Below are 19,357 nucleotides of genomic sequence, written 5' to 3'. Positions count from 1 at the left end.
ATATTTTTGAAGAAGAATGACCGCGCCACCAGATGACCATGAGACAGAGCCATATGAGGGCTGCGTTAGGTCTCAGTATAATGTCATGGCGGATAGCGACGAAGATTCAGATGATTCAGAAGATATCGTAACAAAATCAGAAGCAAAATCTAAAGAATCAAAAGAAGAGCAAACATCAGTTAAGAAATCATCGTGTTGTATATTACTTTAATGTTATTAAATGTTGTTTTTGTTTTGTTTTAATACATATTTTACAAAATAATCAATAATTTTTCATACTATTTTTTAACTCAATGCATTTTAGAACGGTCATCCAAAAGTGTAGTACCTTCGTCCTTGATTTTGTTAAATTCGTCGAGAATTTGTTATTCATCAAATAATCAAAATCAAGTTCATTGAACTATGACATAGATTTGCATAAATACAATAACTTTTTGAGTGAATTTCTCAGTTAACATCTGAATATTTCTAATATTGAATATTGTGAAGTTTTCATCTCAAGGTTAAGACACTAAAATGCAATATTTGACAATATCTGATAGAAGATAGATGATGATCCGATACATCATCAATAGTTATGAGATTTTTCTAATAGAATGTTTATTAATCTGCTCAAATACGGCATAATCAAGTCATTATAAGTGCACACATGAATAGTATTATATGAGCCGTATGAAATAGGCGAAATACTTGCTGCATTTAGTTTGATGAAGAGAAAAGTTGAATAATTTCAATTTTCGAATTTTAAAAAATTGTTCATTGGAAGCTGTTTTGATTAAGCATGCTAACCCGGCAGTTTTCAACAGATTACGGTTTTGTTTGTCACTTTTCAGGTCTCAGAATAATGGCCTCGAGCGATCCGTTCGATATCTCGAACGCCTGCATCAATGGCCGCTTCAATCCAAATCATCCAAACATATCGAAAATATATACCAACGTTAATCTGGATTTAGGTCCAGACCATTGGCGTTTCCGATCTTGGAACCCAAATTTCGGTGATATCAATCGCTATACATTAGAAGAGTGGGTTGGTGATGGCAGATACTCTGATGTATTCATGGGTTTTCAAGACGGCCAAAAGAAATGCGCTATCAAACTTCTTAAACCAGTTAATACAGACCGTGTACGCCGTGAATTAAAGATTTTGACAATTATTCAAGGTCATCCATGTATTCTCAACTTAATGGATATCGTTATCGATGGAAAAGAAGGAATCCCGTCAATGATTACAGAATACGTTCCAAACTCCACATGGAGGACACTTTTCTCCACAATGGATCTCGAAGATATTAGATTTTATACATACAGAATATTACAAGCTCTTTCATATACGCATTCAAAGGGAATTATGCATAGAGATGTCAAACCATTAAACATTCTTTGCAATTCGCCTAGAAACAAAGTTATCCTTGCTGACTGGGGCCTGGCCGAATTTTATCACCCAATGAGAAAGTATTCTGTCCACGTCGCGACAAGATATTACAAATCTCCCGAAATTCTTCTTGATTACGAATATTACGATTACTCGCTCGATATATGGTCTGTTGGTGTTATACTCCTCGAGCTTTTAACTCTCAAACTCCACGTTTTCGATGGCGGAGACAACGAGCATCAGATTGACTCCATTGTCGAGGTCATTGGAGGAGCACCAATCTTAGATTGGGCTAGAAAATACAGAGTGAAGATCCACCGCGAGGAAAGAGAAAGATTTTCACAGATGAAGGGACAAAGTTTCGAAACTTTGATTCCTTTCTCTCGTCGTAAATTCCGTGACCCAGAAGCTCTCGATCTTGTTAACAAAATGCTTACAATCGACCACAAAGAAAGAATTACAGCAGATGAGGCCCTCCAGCACCCGTTCTTCGAAATGGTTCGCCAGGCCGATGCTGCCAAGCAGTAATCTATTTATTTTTCATCAAAATATAGTTGTAAAAAACTCATTTTCTAAATATTAAATTTCTCAATATTTTTTTAATACATTTTACATATCATATCTATTATAAGTAACTTGTAAAGCTTTAAATTAAGAGTGAATCATAGATTCAACATGTTTATACAAATTAAATACGTAAATTAAGTTAATTTTGAGCTTAAATATAAATCATTCGAATTAAGTTTAACTCAATTAACTCAGTTCAAGGGTGTTATATGTTTTTCAAGTACAAATTCATTCAAAATGATTTCGTAATGAAATGAAAGATAATCTCGGTTGCGAGAATTATTGTACGTACTTCAAAACTTCTGCACTTTTATATTTTCAAGGAAATTTAAGCTACCATGACTGAACATCAATCATATAGCAAAATTTCTTTGATCAAAATTTAAACTTATTATTCGCCAGTTATATAAAGATTATTGAAAATATAGTATAAGAGAAATGTTTTTATTTTAATGAAATTGATATATTTTATAAAAAAAGTGTTTCATTCAAAACAATATCCCAGGGATATGATTACTGAATGAGTTATGTAACAGATTTGAAGTCGGCATCATTGGAAATAGGAGCAACCATTGAGTCGTAACCTTTAGTTGACTTTGGTTCTCTGATTAACAAAATTGCAAATAAAACTGATAAAATTCCTGAGGCAAACCAAGCGTAAATGGAGTTGAGAAGGGAATACTTTGCGATACTTGCAATGTAAGTGTTATCTTTGCTTGAAATACCTGCAAGGCATGCAATAAGTATAGCATAAAGGCAAACGAGTACTACGTAGAGAAGTGTTTCTTGTTTGACGTTGATATCCTTCTTAACTAATTCTGCAGCGAATATCTTTCTTGTAATCAAGTTCCAGAAGCAAGCAATAGCAGATAAATATGCAACAAAGAACAGGTAGTACATGGTAACCTTACTTAAATATGAGCTATTTGTATGGAATGAGTTTTTGATCCAAAACCAAATTAAACCAATGAGTACATTCATAAACGCTGAAAAGATGTAAGCATATTTTGGTGTTGAATCTGTTCCACGCCAAACGAGGATGCCTAAAATAATAGCAAGAATGAAACAAACTGAAATCGAGATATATCTGAAAACAGAGGATATCATTGATAGGTAAAGGATTACTGAAGCTATACATGTTGATGCAATTGTTAGTACTGCTAAAGTACCTCCTATTTTAGCTAGAAGTTTAAAATCCATTTTTTTTATATGATCCCCCTGTTTTTTTAAATCAGACAATTCCCCCTTTATTTTTCAAAAATGGCTCTTCAACCTTATAAATTCCACAAAATATGGGACACTCCTGCTCTTAACAAACTAAATCAGCAGAAGATAGCAAACTCACAAGATTATCAAATTTCGGGCCTAGTTTACCGCTTTCATTGTCTCATTCCAGGTTCAATCAAGCCAGATCTCTATTTTATTGCGGTTTCATTACTAAATCCTCCGACATATGGCCATATTGTCACCATTAAAGTCAAATTGCTCCATAAGAAACCACATATTCTCCAAGAAGCCAAAGCACAATTCACACCGAATTCAAAAACATTCATAATCGAGGAAGGAATTACAATACCTGACATGACAAGAGTCTGGAACAAAGGAAAAGTTGGCATAGATTTCACAATCGAGTATACAAAATTAGATCTTACACCACCAAAGCCAGTACCAGTCAATTACAGAGAACTTACTGGCCATGTTGGTCTTGTCAACAGGGCATCAACATGCTATATGAATTCAGTTCTCGAAATGTTATTCTACATTCCAGCATTTCGTAAATTGATTTTCTCAATTCCTAACTCAGTTGGCATTCCACTTGAACTACAACGTCTTTTTACACTTCTTCAGCTCTCACCAACATCACCTACGACTACAGATCTGATTCACTCATTTGGCTGGACAGCAGAAGACTCTTTCATCCAGCACGACATCCAAGAGTTCATCCGCGTACTCATTGACAATCTCGAAGAGAAACTGAAGCCAACAGAACTATCCGGCCAACTTGGATCTCTTCTTTCAGGTGAAACAGCTGTTCAGATCAAATGCATCAATTCCGATTTCAAGAAAGAGACTCCTGAGATCTTCTACGACATCACACTCACTGTCAAAGGAAAGAAAGACGTCTACGCGAGTCTACAAGAAATTTGCGAAGACGAATTGTTCACAGGAGATAACCAATACGAGGTAGAAACAGGACGTAAAGAAGACGCAATCAGATCAACAAGGTTCAAGAAGTTACCACCTGTTTTGATGTTCCATCTCTCAAGATTCGAGTTTTCAATCAATTCGCCAACAGGAATGGAAAAAGTGACAGATGAATACGATTATCCGACCACTTTAGATCTTGGTCCATACACTGATTCGAGAGAGTCCGCTGTATACGACCTTCTTGCCGTGCTTGTACACATCGGAGGCAGCTGGGGCGGCCACTACATCGCGTACTGCAAATCAGGAAATGAATGGTTTAAATTCAATGATGAAAGAGTTGAAAAAGTGCCAGAAGATGATGCAATCACAGGAAACTTCGGTGGCAAGAAGAGTGAGAAGCACGCGTACTATCTCTGCTACATCAAGAGATCAGAGAGTTCGTGGGTAATGAACGAGAAAATCGAAATTCCGAAGTTTTTGAGAGATTATTACGAAGAAAAGAGAGAAGACTTGGATCCTTCCTGCATCGCAATCAGATTCACTAACGATGAGAACAAGAGATTACTCGTCAAGAAGACATCATTAGTTTCCGAAATATCCCAAAAAGAACTTTGGAAAGTCGATGATGAAAATTTCCCAGTTGAATTACTAAATCCAAGGAAATCTGTTGGAGAATACTTCACGAAAAGTGCTGTTTTGTACGAATCTGATTTCGACACGAAACAAATTGTCAATCCAAAGATCTTCGACATCGATTTCTTCTCAAGAACAAACACAAGAATCAAACATATGGGTTTAATGCCTTTCAATTCTGCAAAAAGTGTCAAACATTTGAGTCAAACCGTTGGCCAGATTCTCAAATTACCAGAAACATGTAATTTGAGTTGTTTCGATGACCAGGGCAACCAAATCAGAGATGACGCGAGACTTTCTGACTTGAAACGCCACAAACTCATTTTCCAAAGTGATGACATCAAATACGACATTTCTTTTGAAGAAAAAGACGAAGAAGAAGGAATTTTGAAAGTCAGAAATCTTATTCCAGAAATCGTTCTCGATACTGTTCCAAGGTTTGTTAATCACATCAAGAGATGTGTCCATGTTATAGTTGAAGGATTGGATCAATCATTAACAATAGAAATTCCTGATATAATGCCACTCAAAATCTTAATTATGTGCATCAGAAAGTCCTTGAATTTGCCAGATGAAGATGGTGTTTTGATTTACAATAAAGACGGAATGATTATTAATTCAAAAGGTTCTCAAAAATTGAAAGAAGCTTTAGCGGTTAAAGAACAATTTTCACAGTTCATGAAGATCAAGACACAAGCTAAGATTGTCAAAGGAATCAAACAGAGCGATGCAGACAATTACATCATGATTTCATTCCATGTTCACAACGAAATGTTTGATTTTGTTTCTGAGTACAAGAATGAGTTGCCACAGACACTGAAGATCAAAGATTTGCTTGAAGATGTCTCACAGAAGACATTCGGAAACAAATCTCCAATAAGAATCATCGAAATCACTAAATCTAGAATCACAAACATTTTCAATGAAAATTTGCAAATTTCAAATTTGATTGGAAAAAGTATCAGAGCTGAAATTGTTCCAAATGACCAAATTGATGCGAGATTGTTACCTATTTCCTTCTCAATGAACATCTCTAATCCATTGTATTCCACTTTCTTGGATCCTTTCTTGTTGTCTGTAAATGATGGAGAAGAATTCGAATTAACTAAGTCTAGAATTCTCTCAATGATTACAACACATATAAAGGAGTTCAATTTCGTTTTGTTGGTCGGTTCTAGATATATTCAACTTGATGACCACCATATCATCGCTGATTTGATTAAGTTATCTAAGAACTGCGAGTTGTTCATGGTTTTGACCCACAACGAATTGAACAAATTCTTAGAACGCAATGAGAACCAGGCAGTTAAGATATTGAACTAACTTTCGAAATTATATAGAAAAATTTTATTTAGAAATAAAGCTTTCTTGTAATAAGAGTTTTTGTACTAAATGAATCGTTTTACTTAGAGCATCTTAAACTTATACATTTTTGAAATTTTATATCAATATTGTTGGAATATTATTTGTATTCACTTTAGACATTAGTTTGTTGTGATGATTTTATTTGATTTTAGTTCATATTTTGAGTTTGTTTCTTTATCATTTTTTCATTAGCCTTACTTCCTCAGTAACTTTAACACAAAAGGAATATGATGAAATTCGAAAGAATCCTGATACAAAACTACTTGTTTGGCTTTGGGATCCGTGGTGTGAACATTGTTCAAGATTCAGACCTACCTGGCAATCATTCACTTCAACATTAAATGCACCAGATGATGTAATAGTAGCTGATATCAATTGCCAAGAAAGTCAAAATCTTTGTTTGAACTTAGCATCACCTGGTTATCCAAAAGTAATATGGATATCTAACGATTTAGATGAACCTCTTCTATACGACGGTCCTTTAAATAACGAAGGCTTACAATCTTTTACAAGAAAACAATTCAATTTTCCTTTCCATCAAATAAATAAGTCAGAAATACAAAATTACTTAGGAATGACTAATACAACTTCTGTATTTGTATACGAATGCATTAAAGACTCAAAAAATACTTTGATGAAAGAAATTGCATATAATTATAGGAATTTTGATTGCATTTTCTTATTGATTGAGTCTGACACACAACAATTTTACGTTTACAGATCTCCAACTAATCCAATTTACTTTAATGAAAAGTGGAATTACGGAAATCTTATTGAATTTATTGATAACAATACATATCCTCTCTTTCCAATGCTATCTGCAACATTGTTTAACAGATATAAATCGAGAAAAGAAATATTTGGCTTATTTTATATAAATCAAACCCAATACAATAAAGTATACCAGACAGCACTCACGATATCAAATAAATATCCTACCTCTTATATAATATTCGATCAAAGTGAATGGCTTGGCCAATTTATGAACGTTAAATCAACAGATTTACCATCATTCTTTATAGTTGATATAGATAATTCGAGATGGAAGAAATATGACTCTAAGTTTAGTGCATCAAATATTGTTGAATGGGCAAATTCATTAGATTTAAATAAAATTAAATGGGAAGGTCCAGGAAATGGCATATTTTCAGATTTTTGGACACAAATTTATCAATTAAAAGCATCTGGACAACTATGGATCATGATATTTGCAGTTATCATGATAATTGTGACAATAGGATCTTTTATTTTCATGGGAATCTGTCTTGGCTCTGAAAGCGAGTCAGAAATGATCAAAGAACCAACTCACACAAAAACAGATTGAAGAATTTTAACAATTAATCATTTTTTTCCTCATTTGGATTGAATATTATAATTAATTCATCATATTAACCTATATTCCACAGGTTAACGCTCAATTAGTAAGATTTCAAATCTTTTTCTCGAATTTTTATTTAATAATCTTTTTGTTTTTATAAGAAAGTAATATATTAATGTAAAAATATCTATTTATGCGATAAAAATTGTATAGTTGTTCACTAAATTTCGAATAATTTAATCAGTCATTGTAACTGTGCAAATATACTCACCACCAAGTGGGCACTGTGGATGCTGTTCAAGGACTTCAATCTTTCCTTGCTTTCCGAGTGATTCAAAGTACATCTGAACGTTAGCAATAACAATTCCGACATCGAAGCCACCGATGTTCTTGTATGGACCAGCATTGAACTGTGCATTGAAGATATGGATTGCTGGTTCATCAAAAACGATTCTGTAAGAGTGTGGTTTCATAGCGCATGGAATCTTATTGAGAGCCATGCAAATAACACCTCTTTCGCCAACAGTTTCAAGAGTAATTGGCTTTGCTGTCTTGAGATCGAAGAATTTGTCTTGATACTGATTAGCTCCACGGAATGAGCCAAAGAATTTGACAACATGCTCTACCCAGCGATCCTTATCATCACCACCGAAAGCAATAACAGCTGGAACACTGCAGTTGCCACCGCAGAATTCTTCTGATTTGCCTCTGTTGTAAGTGCCGCCGATCCAGCATGTAGCGATGTTATGCTGTGTCATTTCCATAACAGCGCGCTGGAGAATGTAACCGATATTGATAAATTGATCTCTTTCTCTCTTCTCATCTGTTTCCTTAGCAATCTTAGGGAATAACCAGCCATTTTCGTGGACAATGAATCCCAACTTGCCGAAGCCACTTGGAGCAAGCTTGATTTCGACTTCACCACCGAAAATTCTTGGATGTTCATTTAATCTTTTGACTAAATCTTCAACAAACTTCTGGTTCTCCTCGGACCATGGTGCTTGTGAGAAGTTTCTTGTACTGTGTCTCTTTTCGAAGGCTTCTGCCATTGTAAGGATCTTAGGCTGTTCCTCAGTCATGCGAAAAATGAATTTGATAAAGAATTCAATAGAATTTTATCGATAAAATTTCAGAAACGATTAAATTACACTCAAAGCCAAAAGAGTTTTCGCCGAATAATTTATACTATCCTCAATATGTAGAATTGTTTTAATTAAATTATTTCATATTTGAATTTTTTACATCGATCTCGCAATTAACCGGTTTTAACCTTAAATACTTTCAAAAATAACCAGGCCTATTTGCAATCAGAGTAGGGGTAATTTTAGCTAAAAGTGACACACTTGTAAAAAGTGACACACCCATGAAGGGTGTGATTACCGATCGGTAATTTCGACAGTTTAGAATTTAAAATTTTTTATGGAACTGTTGCGAGTTTCATAAAGAATTTAAGGAATATAAGCAAAGATTTGAATCAAAATCTTAGACCTAAGCCGCTCGATTCGCTCGCGGCTTCCGCGAATTACAGATCAGCAAAGATTTGAATCAAAATCTTCGAACTAAGCCGATCGCTTCGCTCGCGGCTTTCTTTATTATTTTAAATTTGCATATTTCCATCAAAAGTTCATAAGGTAAAAAATTTCGTTTATATATTGCAAAATAAAATCTTCATTATCAAAATAATATTAAATAATAATATAATATAATTTATAAACAACTATTATTTAATAAAGTTTAATTGCCAAGGTTCATCTAATTTTTTGATTTTTAATGTTTTATGAATTTTATTTATCATGTATATATCTAATGAAGATTATATATGTAGAAGATAAGTACCTTAATATGTACGTAAATTTTAATGAAATTTATACAACATTATAAAAATTTATGAATAAAAACTTGATATAAAATAACATTTTTATTTTTACTAAGAAAAAAAAGGTTTTTGATAATAAATTTATTTTATTTCGAAAAAGTAGCAATAATCGTAAAAGGGTATTGATAGGCTTGCTAAAGTAACTAATTTTAGCTGTCAAATACTTTTGTATTTTGAAGTAAATTAGTATAAATTTGTTTTTACTTTTATTTCGAAAAAGTAGCAATAATCGTAAAAGGGTATTGATAGGCTTGCTAAAGTAACTAATTTTAGCTGTCAAATACTTTTGTATTTTGAAGTAAATTAGTATAAATTTGATATTATTTTAACTCCCTTTGAAAACCTCAATTTTCCATACAGAGGGAGCGGGAATAGCATCCAATATTCCCTGAGAATGGTTGCGCATTCTCAGTTCCCTCTATATTTCGAACAAAGCTCTCATCGGTCTTTTTTTAATATTAAGGATACCCTTACATTGCGTAGTTAGAAAGAGAATATGATATTGTCATGATTGCTAAAGTTTTAGGCTCCAGAAATGAATATACATCAAACTGAAACAATTGATAAATTGAATGAACTTTTGAGAGGTTCTCAAATAAAAAAAATTATCTAATTTTTTACAATATTACTATTATTTTATCCACATATGTATATATAGTAATTTGAGAAAACTTTTAGGAAAAAATAAGTTTAATAAAAATCTGAATTTTACTTGTTGTGGGATTGTTATTAATTGACACTCCAGACGTATTACTAATAGTTATGCGTATGCAATTCAAGTATTTCTGATGGACAAAATGTGAGATTTATATCAGATAATTCATTTCTACTATTAAGTTATTCATTTATGAGTTTGCACTTATTCGCACTAAATAAATAACTATTAAAAATTGTTTTAATTAATTGACACCATATAATAGAGTGAATTTTGTTTGATCAAACAACAATAGATGATAGATATAAAGCCAAGAAACTTGCTATTAATATGCTCTACTTGCTATTTCAATGTAAGTATGATATTTTCTAAATGTTTCGTTCAGATAACTTAGATATATTAGTCAAAATTTGAAATTTTAATAGCACATATATTAAAAATAATTATTATTCATAAAAGATTAATGAAATAGTAAAAAAAATCAATCAAATTATAAAAATACAACATTTAGAAGAATTCTTATTATCCTTCAAAAAGTCAGTATTTCTGCTGTAATTTTCTACAACATTGTAGTTATTGCACTTTGTCTATGGATTTGTATATATGTTATATATAAATTATATATCTAAACTGCCCATAAGTGCAATTTTTATATAAATTGTTTATTTCTTTAACAATTTCATATGAAATATGCTTTTTTAAGCGTATCAAAGCTGTGTTCTTAATGTGCATGGATATATCAAGAAAAATGTCGAAAAAAATGTGAATTCACAAATTCACTGAATTTTCACCATTTTTTGAATTTTGCTACAGCACTAATATTAAATAATACTAAAATCTTCTGTCTTTGTAAAAGAATAAATTCTGACAAAAAGTGCTCGTTTAAATTTAATGATCATCTGTATGACTAAGTGGTAAAAAGTGTTTATGACCAAAAAAGGGTTACATGCTTAGTCTATTTTTCTGACAGGATACTCTAGATTTACATGATCTCTATTTCATATCTCCGTTTTTAGATTCTTCGACAGATTTTATGATAGAAAACCAAGATTAACAAATTTCCGGCATGTTAATGAAGAAATCTGCAGCTACCCTCAATATTATTTCAATAATCAGTATCGTTTCTCTTACAATTTATTTTTTTCTCAATAATTTAACAAAATAACAATACACACTTGGTTTTACGTATAAAAGCTAAGTGTCGAACTTAATCAACTTTACTTACTTAGCAAATGAATATTTTTGTGGTTGCGAGTTCTGAATGCTGAAGTTTTAGATTTCTCTATAAATGATATCATTGCACTTACAATGTTGTTCCAGCCTATCGCATAAATCATAGAAAATCCAAAAAAAAAAATAATATAAAGAAAATTCATGTCATGAAGTTCAAAAAATACCGTGTAACATTAAAATTTGTTATGCATAATACATTTTAGCTATTATTGATTTTTTTAATTTTCGAGAAATTGAATGGTGAGTCCGATAGAGAAATTTTTAAAAATCCTAGTGCCTCATAGAAGTAATTTCCCTCGTCTCCCATACTTCCAAATGTATGCATATGACATAAACTTTTATGCATTACACAAGTGGCCAATAATATCTATAGAGTAAAAAATTAGAAATTTAATTTTTTTATATGATAGTTATATTTCAGATTTGCGAGCGTAACTTTTTTCTCCATGGCATACTTGTTTTAAGAGCAAATGATCAAAATCGTCCTTCAATTATTGAAGGAGCTGATATCTTTTGAAAATTGAATTGAAAGGGTATTCAATTTTCAAATTTCCTCTCAATTTTGGAAACATATCAACTCTATGAATTAACAATTATGTGCCTTCACAGTTTATCAGTCATAGAAGGTGCTGATAAAGAAAAAAGTTACGCTCGCAAAATATGTTTTTATATAGATTTCACATAAAATAATTATGTAATTTCTAAAAAGAATATTTTTGTTCTTGAATATTAAAGCGTATTGTAGTTTAAAAAGTTTTAAATATGTTGCTAAAATTTCAGGTTTATAGCTCATGTCTAGCATGACTTCTTCGTATGCGCAAAAAATCTGACACGTAAGGGTATCCTTAAACGTTTTTTTCCCTGTCACTTTTAGCTAAAATTTGGGTTTGCCTTTGCAATCATATCTAGCCATACTAGAGGCAGCACAGAAGATATGTTTTTGCGATACGTTAAAATACTCAAGGTTTGAAGAATTATTTTCATAAATTAAACAAGGATTCCGCAAATACATGTGCTGAGTTTAAAAATCCTAGTGTGTAAACCATTTGTGAATCTCTTATAGTATCATTTACGACAATGTTTTATATGTTTTTGAAAAACATGTAATATTTTCGCTCTTCTACGCTGGTTATAAGAGATCTATTAAACAAAGAAGTTTGCTATTGTAGACAGTACTAAAAATACAAAAAATCCTACAAATTAAAATATATCTATAGAAAATACAAACATTTATAAAATAACAGCTTAAAATAAAGCTCTAAGATTGAATTAAGAAAATGAAAATACATCTGGTTCATACATTTCTTCTTCTGGCATTCCAATATCGAGAAATCCGTCTTTGTCAAATTGGATTAAGAAAGGATGTGCCTCCATTAACTCCTCACATTTATCATGGAAGAAATTACACTCTTCAATAAATTCCTCATCATCGCAATCTTCGATTAATTCGCCCATTATTGAATCGAAATCTTCTGAATCAAGAATAACTGCAAATTGATGGAAATCAAAGTAAACAGTAAGCTTCGGATCAAGAGGAAGCTTTGTTTCTGTTCTTATTAAAGAAGATAATTTTAATCCGGCATTTACAACTTTGCAAAGGATTCTAACACATATCTTGGCCAGTTTAAGATTCTCTGCATCAATAAACTCGATTATCTTATTGACAATTTCGTAACTTACAATAACTTGTATGTCTTCAGGAGAATTCTCGTAACTATCAAGGATGGCATCGAGTAATTTGATCAGTTTGCAGAACAGTGCATAAGGTGTGTCCTTATTTATGAAGTTTTCCTGGAAAAAAGTGAGAAAACTTGTTTGAATTTCAAATTTTTCCATAGCTTTCAAATACCAAGCGACCATCTTAACATATTCTATCTTAGGGAAGCAAGAATTACTCGAATTAGCCAAAAGAAGTGAATAAACAGGATCATAATTTTTCATTATTTCTAAAGCTTCTTCTATTTGACTTCTTATCATTATTGTTACTATATCTATCATACATTGTATAACATCATCAGTAAATACCAAAGTATTCACCATCGGAAAGAAGAAATTCGCTTTTGAAAATTCCAAAATAAAATCACTCGATTTCATGAAGGATTCAATTGCTAGAAGTGATGATATGTTGCCAATAGTACATGTATCAAACATAGCGGACACAAAGTTCATTGAACAGTTGATATCTAAAGAAGCGTCGTTGATATAAGATAAAGAAGTAAAAATTGAAGTAATTGCAGATCTAACGGTATTATCTGGTATTCCTAAGTACTGATTCGTAAGAAACTGAAGAAAATCTTGGTAATCCTCTGAAAAACAGTTAATTAACTCTGGATTATCTGTCATGGCGTTATCAACGAATTTTATGAGTAAATTAAAGTAGAAATTAGTATTTTCAGTATTGTAACTTGTTGAAACATCTTTTAAAATCCCAATAATGAATTGGAAAAATTCAAAACTGATTTTGGTGTCTTCATTCATGATAAATTGCCAATTAATTAGCGTGCGAAGTGGTATAATCCATTCTAGTCCGCTTTCATAAAAACTTTGAACAATAATTTCAAGTTTTTCTGTGAAATTCCATGTTTTACTATCAATTTTAATAGAAGAATCGCTAATAAGTATATCACAAAGCGCTTGGAGTGCTTCGGTTGTTTCTTGGAGGTTTTCACTGCATTTTAAAAAGTTGACTAACTCTTCTATTCGAATTCGCTTTATTTCTGAGTCAGATTGTATATTGTTATCTATCTTCCCTTCTTTTTCAATATCTTTACTCTCTGTGTTCTCTTCTTTTTTATAATCATTCATAAATTTTGCTAAAATCTGTCACTTTTTCAGACACGAAAAAAATTCGATTTCGAAATCACAAAACATTGCTGCTTCAGAAGAGGCATACGCATCATTTTATGCATAATTATTATGTATTTCAACGATTTATGGATAGCAATAGATTGGTATTGCTTTGTTTTAGCCTAGAATGCACATTTTGTCCACTTATGGCGTTTTTGATTCTTGTCGATTTTTTCACTTGTAAAATCGTTTTTTTTTTAGATTGCGTTTTTCCTAGATCGGATACATTTTTAGCTCATGTACAGAATTTTTTCTCGTTGAATCATGCATTTTCCTCTTCAATTTAATTGGAAAATATCTAAAGTTGAGTAACTGAAGCCCATATTATGAATTTATAACTTTTAGATATTACTACGTCTTCCTCTAGAATATCATAGATAATATCAAAAATTTTAGAGTCCAGCAGGTAAAAAAATTCATGATCTTGTTTTTATTAGCATTATTAATCAGAAGCGTCAAGCAGGATGTTGAATCTGATTGTATACTGCCAATACAAACAGGATTTGTGGATAATCTTGGCTACTGCGATAGAGGTTTCAAATTAAAATCACTCGGATCAAATGTATCAAAAAAGCATTCTCTTCAGTGCACATATTTGACGCACACACAACATCCACTCTATTTACCTGACCAGCCATGGTTACCATTTATTAATCCGCATTATCATTTTATTCCTCCAATGAAAGTTGAATTTAATTTCGAAAAAGTATGTAAATTCATTCCATCATCACTTGATCTTGGCAAATTAAATCTTTCTGAGTTCAAAACATACCAAATTTATTTACATAATTTGATGACATTTTCTTCACTTAAAATCATGAGTATCTGGTCAATGTCTCGTCAAATACACGTACCAGTAATCACGCCCTTGACAATTGCAGGCTCTCAAACCTACTCTTTCCACATTTATATTTGTTCTTCAATGGTCGGACAAGAAAATACAGTTATATATATTAAGACAGATCGCGGTGTATTCCCATACTCAATTCAATTCGTCGTATCTGAAGGCGTTGACAGCGTTCAAAATAGTGTTTTTTATACATCCATCAGTTATCCAGAAAACATCACTTTCAAGATACCATGGGCATCACAGAACAAGAAAGTACACGTTATATATGATGGATCTTTATTTGATTCATCAAAATCGAGTTTTAATTCAAGATTACTTCAATTATCTCCGCAAATGTCAAAACAAGGATTGTATACGACTTTCGTTAATGTTTACTCCAGAACTACCGTTAAAACATACTATTTAATGATATTTGCTTCTCATAAGCATTTAATTCCATTAAGACCAATCATACACATCGAAACTGTCACCAGTCCATCAGGTAGTGCAGAATGCGACATCAAAATTTCAAATCCAACTTCGATGTCAATAGATATTACTCAAGTTACAGTTTCTAACTACCCAGATAACGTAAGAGTTGGTCATCTCCCGTATCCGATCAAATGTGACCCTGTTTCACATACAACTATCGGTAAAATTGCAATTGAAGGAACAATTCCAGGAGAAGTCGATTGTTCCATCAATTTACAGTATGTTATCGCAGATGGATCAATCCATACAGTTAGTATACCTGTAAAAGGCCTTGTTCTCTACGGAGAATTGACTCCAAGTGAGCCAACAATAGATATGATTCAATCTTCAACGAGAGGTTACCAGTTTAATGTCACAAACAACTTCAAAGTTCCTGTAGCTGTTCTTAGTGTTTCAGTTCTCTCAGATTCGTTCACAGTTGGAGAAATAATTCCATTTTGTTTGGAACCAGGCCAAACATCAAAGAACATGATGATTAATTTTGCCATAATACCTCCTATCGATAAAGAGACACAAATCGTGATTTTGACAAACGCAACAAAATTAGTGATTCCTGTGAAGATTTATTCAGGTTCTATCTTCATTTCTTTGCCATCAAAGAGAGCAGTGTTCAAGGATTCGTTACATATAAACGTAGGAGAAGTAATGCTTCAGTCAATTAAAATATTGAATTTGACATTGACAAATCCGAACCCAGATCCGTTCTATTTGTCATATATTAAGACTCCTATGGGTCTTGACATATTGAGAAAGGCTCCGAATGTTTGCGATTGTCCTTTATTTCAAACTTTTGAACCTTTCTCTACAACAGAAATAAGTTTGGGCATACAGTTCTCAAGAGGTGTTCCAGGAAGAGCAAAGAATGAAACCATTTACCTAGCGGCCGATCAAACGATGCAAAATTTATTTCCATTAATAATTGAATGGACACCATACGCCGCAGACAATATCTCATGCGAAGTAGTACTTGAAGATGAAAATCCTATATTCGGAAAAACATATAATGGCGAATTTAAAGCAGTAATTAACATTGGAGACGAAAGAGAGGTCCAAATCAAAGATATAAAGGCTGATACAGACAGTGTAACCTTCACAAATACTTGTATCGGCAAAGTGGTCGGAAATTCCAACGAAAATATTCATATGTCAGATTTGAAAGTTACATATGACACACAGATCGTTAGCCGCTCAAGTTTACCATTAGCAAGACTAGCATTCTTGATTACCAATGAAGAATACGACATAATGATCGCTGCCGGTGTTCAAATTTCAGTTCCAATTTATATTTTCTTTTCAAACGGCTTAATATGGAGAACTATCATGAATTATCGTGTTAAGTTACCATTAATAGATGATTTAGCCATGCAATTGGAAGATTCAGTGCCTGGAGGCCTCTTAGATGTAAATATGCCAATTGAAAACATTTTTGATACACCAATGGAGCTCCAAGTAGTCATTCCTGTTGACAAAGAGTTCGCTGCGATCAGCGATAAGTATTACAGAGTGATTCCGCCGCATTCAATTTCAAATGTCAACATTACAATCACTTGGAAGACATTGGGATACAAAACAACAAGTATTATAATGCAAACAAATATTACCAGACCGTTTAATGTTGTTTTGGTCACAAATGTCGTTGAACAATCTTTTGACAAAGAAAATTTCACTTTGCCACCAGTTGAAACACGAAGAATCCTGTTTTCCAAGTGGGACTGCACACTTGAGCACACAAATAATTGCACGGCGTCCCTCAAAATCGTTGGCTTGGCCTCATACAATCCCGCGGTTGATGTAAAATTGGAAAATTACGTTGTAAAACCAGGCGGAATTGTGAGAATCAATGTTACTATATATCCCATGATGCTTATTTTCGCATCACCTGTTATGAATGTTGCTCTGACGACGAGTAGCAGTGAGTTTATTTACAGATCTGATATTCCATTGACAGATGAAGAATTAGAATTCCTCAAGAAGCTGAGAGAAATGTTGTTATGGGCTATGGTACTGCTTTCTATTGCTCCTATCATAAAGAACATGAAGAATATCATTCTGAGAATGTTGGTTGTGAATGTGATCGTAAAAATCAAACAGAGGAACATAGAAAAGATCATAAAACAACTGTCAACAAATGCTAAAAAGGATGTCGCAATTCAGACAATTGAAGACGAAATTCAAATGGAAACAAGAACAAGCGGTGGAACGTTTGTGGTAACGAATGAGCCGAAGTATAATTTCTCTGAGTCTATTGGAACTCTTAAGGAATTGATAACCGAGATCAAGTCAATGAAATGAGAATTTATTTTTATGTTATTTTTTGTTTTTTAATTTTTGATATAAATATGTTTTGTATAAAAGTCTTTATAATATAAAAGCAAACTTTTATGATATGCTAAATCATTTATGCAATTCATTTGCAGATCACACAATCAAAATCTAAAATAGTAGAGTTTACAGTAATGCATTCTTATCTATTAGTTATTTCTGATCTAAAGTGTAGAAATTGGCAATAGAATCCAAATTATGGTGAATGGTTTCAAATTCAAGAAAAAAAATCAAAAATGGAGATGAGGGGAATCGAACCCCTGGCCTCAACTATGCTAAAGTCGCACTCTACCACTGAGCCACACCCCCAATTCGAAAGTCCTCAATATTTTATATTTCTAATAAAATTATATCAACATTTCTCATAAATTCTTCAATTCATAAGAAATAGAATAATTCGTAGACCAAAATTAGAAGTATTGCTTAAAATTTTCAAAAACAAAAATAACACAATACTAACAGTTTATAAAAAACAAAAATCAAATTATTCTATTCCATAAATCTTAACAAGAGAAATTATTTCTTCTGGGCTCATATTCTCTACCTTATCGATAGTCTCTTTATTACATGCTGTATCAGTCAAAAGTACTCCTTTGTACTCACACATCGAAAATTCAACAACATACTGAAGAACGTTTGTGTCCCAGCAGTATTCGTCGATGTAAGTATTCTTTCCTCTGTGAATAATCCAACAGTGCTCGCCATTGTTGTAAATAGCTCTATTTCCTTCCATTCTTGCGAATCTTCCTATATCATGTCCTTCATGTCTTATTGAGGCATGGTTTTCTAATTTGTAGTGTCCATTACTGAGAGAAAACTTTGTAGAAATTGATTTTCCTGTTTCTGTCTTTTCTGATTTGAATTTTTCATCTAGTAGTTGCTTTTGATGGTTTAGAAAACTTGATGTTTCACTATTTTCTGTTGAATTGTTTTCTTCGAACATTTTATTTTGTTCTTTGTTTTTATTGATTTTATTTGATAGCCAATAGTATGTATTCTTCGAAGATTTGTCAACAGCTGGATTCACATTGTTTAATCCTTTTTTCATTCGTTTTAGTAAAGTTTCGCGAATATTTAAGTATTTTTGATTCATTTCGTTGCAATTATTAGAGCAATTTACTTTCCTTGGATTTGGTTCATCAGATCCGTCACAGCAATCGCAGATTCCATCATCGACACTCCATTTTTGAATATATTTCGGAAAATAACCTGTGTTTTGACAGTAAAACAAGCCTTCACTATTTGCTAACGTGCTAGGTTCATCCGATTTATCTTTACAATCAGCGAAATCATCATTTATTTTATCAGTTTCGATTAATTTTTTTCCATCGAAGCATCTAAATTTACCATTATTCCAATCAATATTAGTTTTATATTTGTGGACTTTATGCGGAGGTAAACCTTTATAGTTTGGGGAGATTTGGCTATTAGAAATACTAAAGAAAAGAAACATAATTTCAAATGACACTTTTGAAATCCTAATATCCTTCAATTATGACTCAAGGTGAATGTCTTAATGGAAAGCCTTCTCAATATTCTCACATCTATCACTAATTGACCTATTGCCGAACTCTCAAACACATCGAAGGAAAGTTATTCGATAAAATTTTAATCATTAATCAATTTATTGCATTGTGAATATGACATATTGCTGCCGTAAAGTATGAAATTTATATGACAGTATATAAATATAGTTATTA

The 19,357-nt window shown here is 32.3% G+C and overlaps 8 protein-coding genes and 1 non-coding gene across 9 annotated transcripts, besides 4 other annotated features; 4 read left to right on the top strand and 5 right to left on the bottom strand.

The window, feature by feature from the left end:
• Positions 1-16: 16 nt before the first annotated feature.
• TVAGG3_0004610 (uncharacterized protein) lies at positions 17-710 on the top strand (the record flags this gene model as incomplete). Its single annotated transcript, XM_001318746.1, has 1 exon — positions 17-211. The coding sequence occupies one exon, from the start codon at positions 17-19 to the stop codon at positions 209-211; it is 195 nt and encodes a 64-aa protein (XP_001318781.1).
• Positions 711-781: 71 nt separating this feature from the next.
• On the top strand, positions 782-1,956 carry TVAGG3_0004600 (STKc CK2 alpha domain-containing protein; the record flags this gene model as incomplete). Its single annotated transcript, XM_001318747.1, has 1 exon — positions 782-1,900. One exon carries the CDS (start codon positions 782-784, stop codon positions 1,898-1,900), a length of 1,119 nt encoding a protein of 372 aa, XP_001318782.1.
• Positions 1,957-2,362: 406 nt separating this feature from the next.
• TVAGG3_0004590 (uncharacterized protein) lies at positions 2,363-3,176 on the bottom strand (the record flags this gene model as incomplete). The annotated part of the gene is made up of 1 exon (XM_001318748.2): positions 2,465-3,139. One exon carries the CDS (start codon positions 3,137-3,139, stop codon positions 2,465-2,467), a length of 675 nt encoding a protein of 224 aa, XP_001318783.2.
• An 8-nt stretch (positions 3,177-3,184) lies between these two features.
• On the top strand, positions 3,185-6,111 carry TVAGG3_0004580 (ubiquitinyl hydrolase protein; the record flags this gene model as incomplete). Its single annotated transcript, XM_001318749.1, has 1 exon — positions 3,200-6,043. The coding sequence occupies one exon, from the start codon at positions 3,200-3,202 to the stop codon at positions 6,041-6,043; it is 2,844 nt and encodes a 947-aa protein (XP_001318784.1).
• Positions 6,112-7,574: 1,463 nt separating this feature from the next.
• Positions 7,575-8,486, bottom strand: TVAGG3_0004570 (NADH Oxidase domain-containing protein; the record flags this gene model as incomplete). Its single annotated transcript, XM_001318750.2, has 1 exon — positions 7,640-8,482. One exon carries the CDS (start codon positions 8,480-8,482, stop codon positions 7,640-7,642), a length of 843 nt encoding a protein of 280 aa, XP_001318785.1.
• Positions 8,487-8,713: 227 nt separating this feature from the next.
• Positions 8,714-8,743: a terminal%2Cinverted (terminal inverted repeat of MuDR-3_TvMULE3 transposon ID:TVAGG3_0004560).
• Positions 8,714-9,741: a mobile genetic element.
• Positions 9,742-12,013: 2,272 nt separating this feature from the next.
• Positions 12,014-12,059: a mobile genetic element.
• Positions 12,030-12,059: a terminal%2Cinverted (terminal inverted repeat of MuDR-3_TvMULE3 transposon ID:TVAGG3_0004550).
• Positions 12,060-12,239: 180 nt separating this feature from the next.
• Positions 12,240-13,972, bottom strand: TVAGG3_0004540 (armadillo (ARM) repeat-containing protein family; the record flags this gene model as incomplete). The annotated part of the gene is made up of 1 exon (XM_001318751.1): positions 12,437-13,972. The coding sequence occupies one exon, from the start codon at positions 13,970-13,972 to the stop codon at positions 12,437-12,439; it is 1,536 nt and encodes a 511-aa protein (XP_001318786.1).
• Positions 13,973-14,423: 451 nt separating this feature from the next.
• Positions 14,424-17,639, top strand: TVAGG3_0004530 (RW1 protein-like protein family; the record flags this gene model as incomplete). The annotated part of the gene is made up of 1 exon (XM_001318752.1): positions 14,433-17,627. One exon carries the CDS (start codon positions 14,433-14,435, stop codon positions 17,625-17,627), a length of 3,195 nt encoding a protein of 1,064 aa, XP_001318787.1.
• A 255-nt stretch (positions 17,640-17,894) lies between these two features.
• On the bottom strand, positions 17,895-17,966 carry TVAGG3_0004520. The gene has a single exon. It is a non-coding gene; the product is annotated as a tRNA-Ala (tRNA).
• Positions 17,967-18,123: 157 nt separating this feature from the next.
• Positions 18,124-19,110, bottom strand: TVAGG3_0004510 (N-glycan processing; the record flags this gene model as incomplete). Its single annotated transcript, XM_001318753.1, has 1 exon — positions 18,142-19,110. One exon carries the CDS (start codon positions 19,108-19,110, stop codon positions 18,142-18,144), a length of 969 nt encoding a protein of 322 aa, XP_001318788.1.
• Between the last annotated feature and the right edge of the window lie 247 nt (positions 19,111-19,357).

The sequence above is a fragment of the Trichomonas vaginalis genome, chromosome IV (assembly GCF_026262505.1).
Source record: "Trichomonas vaginalis G3 chromosome IV, whole genome shotgun sequence".
Classification (NCBI taxonomy): domain Eukaryota; phylum Parabasalia; order Trichomonadida; family Trichomonadidae; genus Trichomonas; species Trichomonas vaginalis.
The sequence above is the reverse complement of the archived record's forward strand: the minus strand, read 5'-3'. Positions and strand labels throughout refer to the sequence as shown.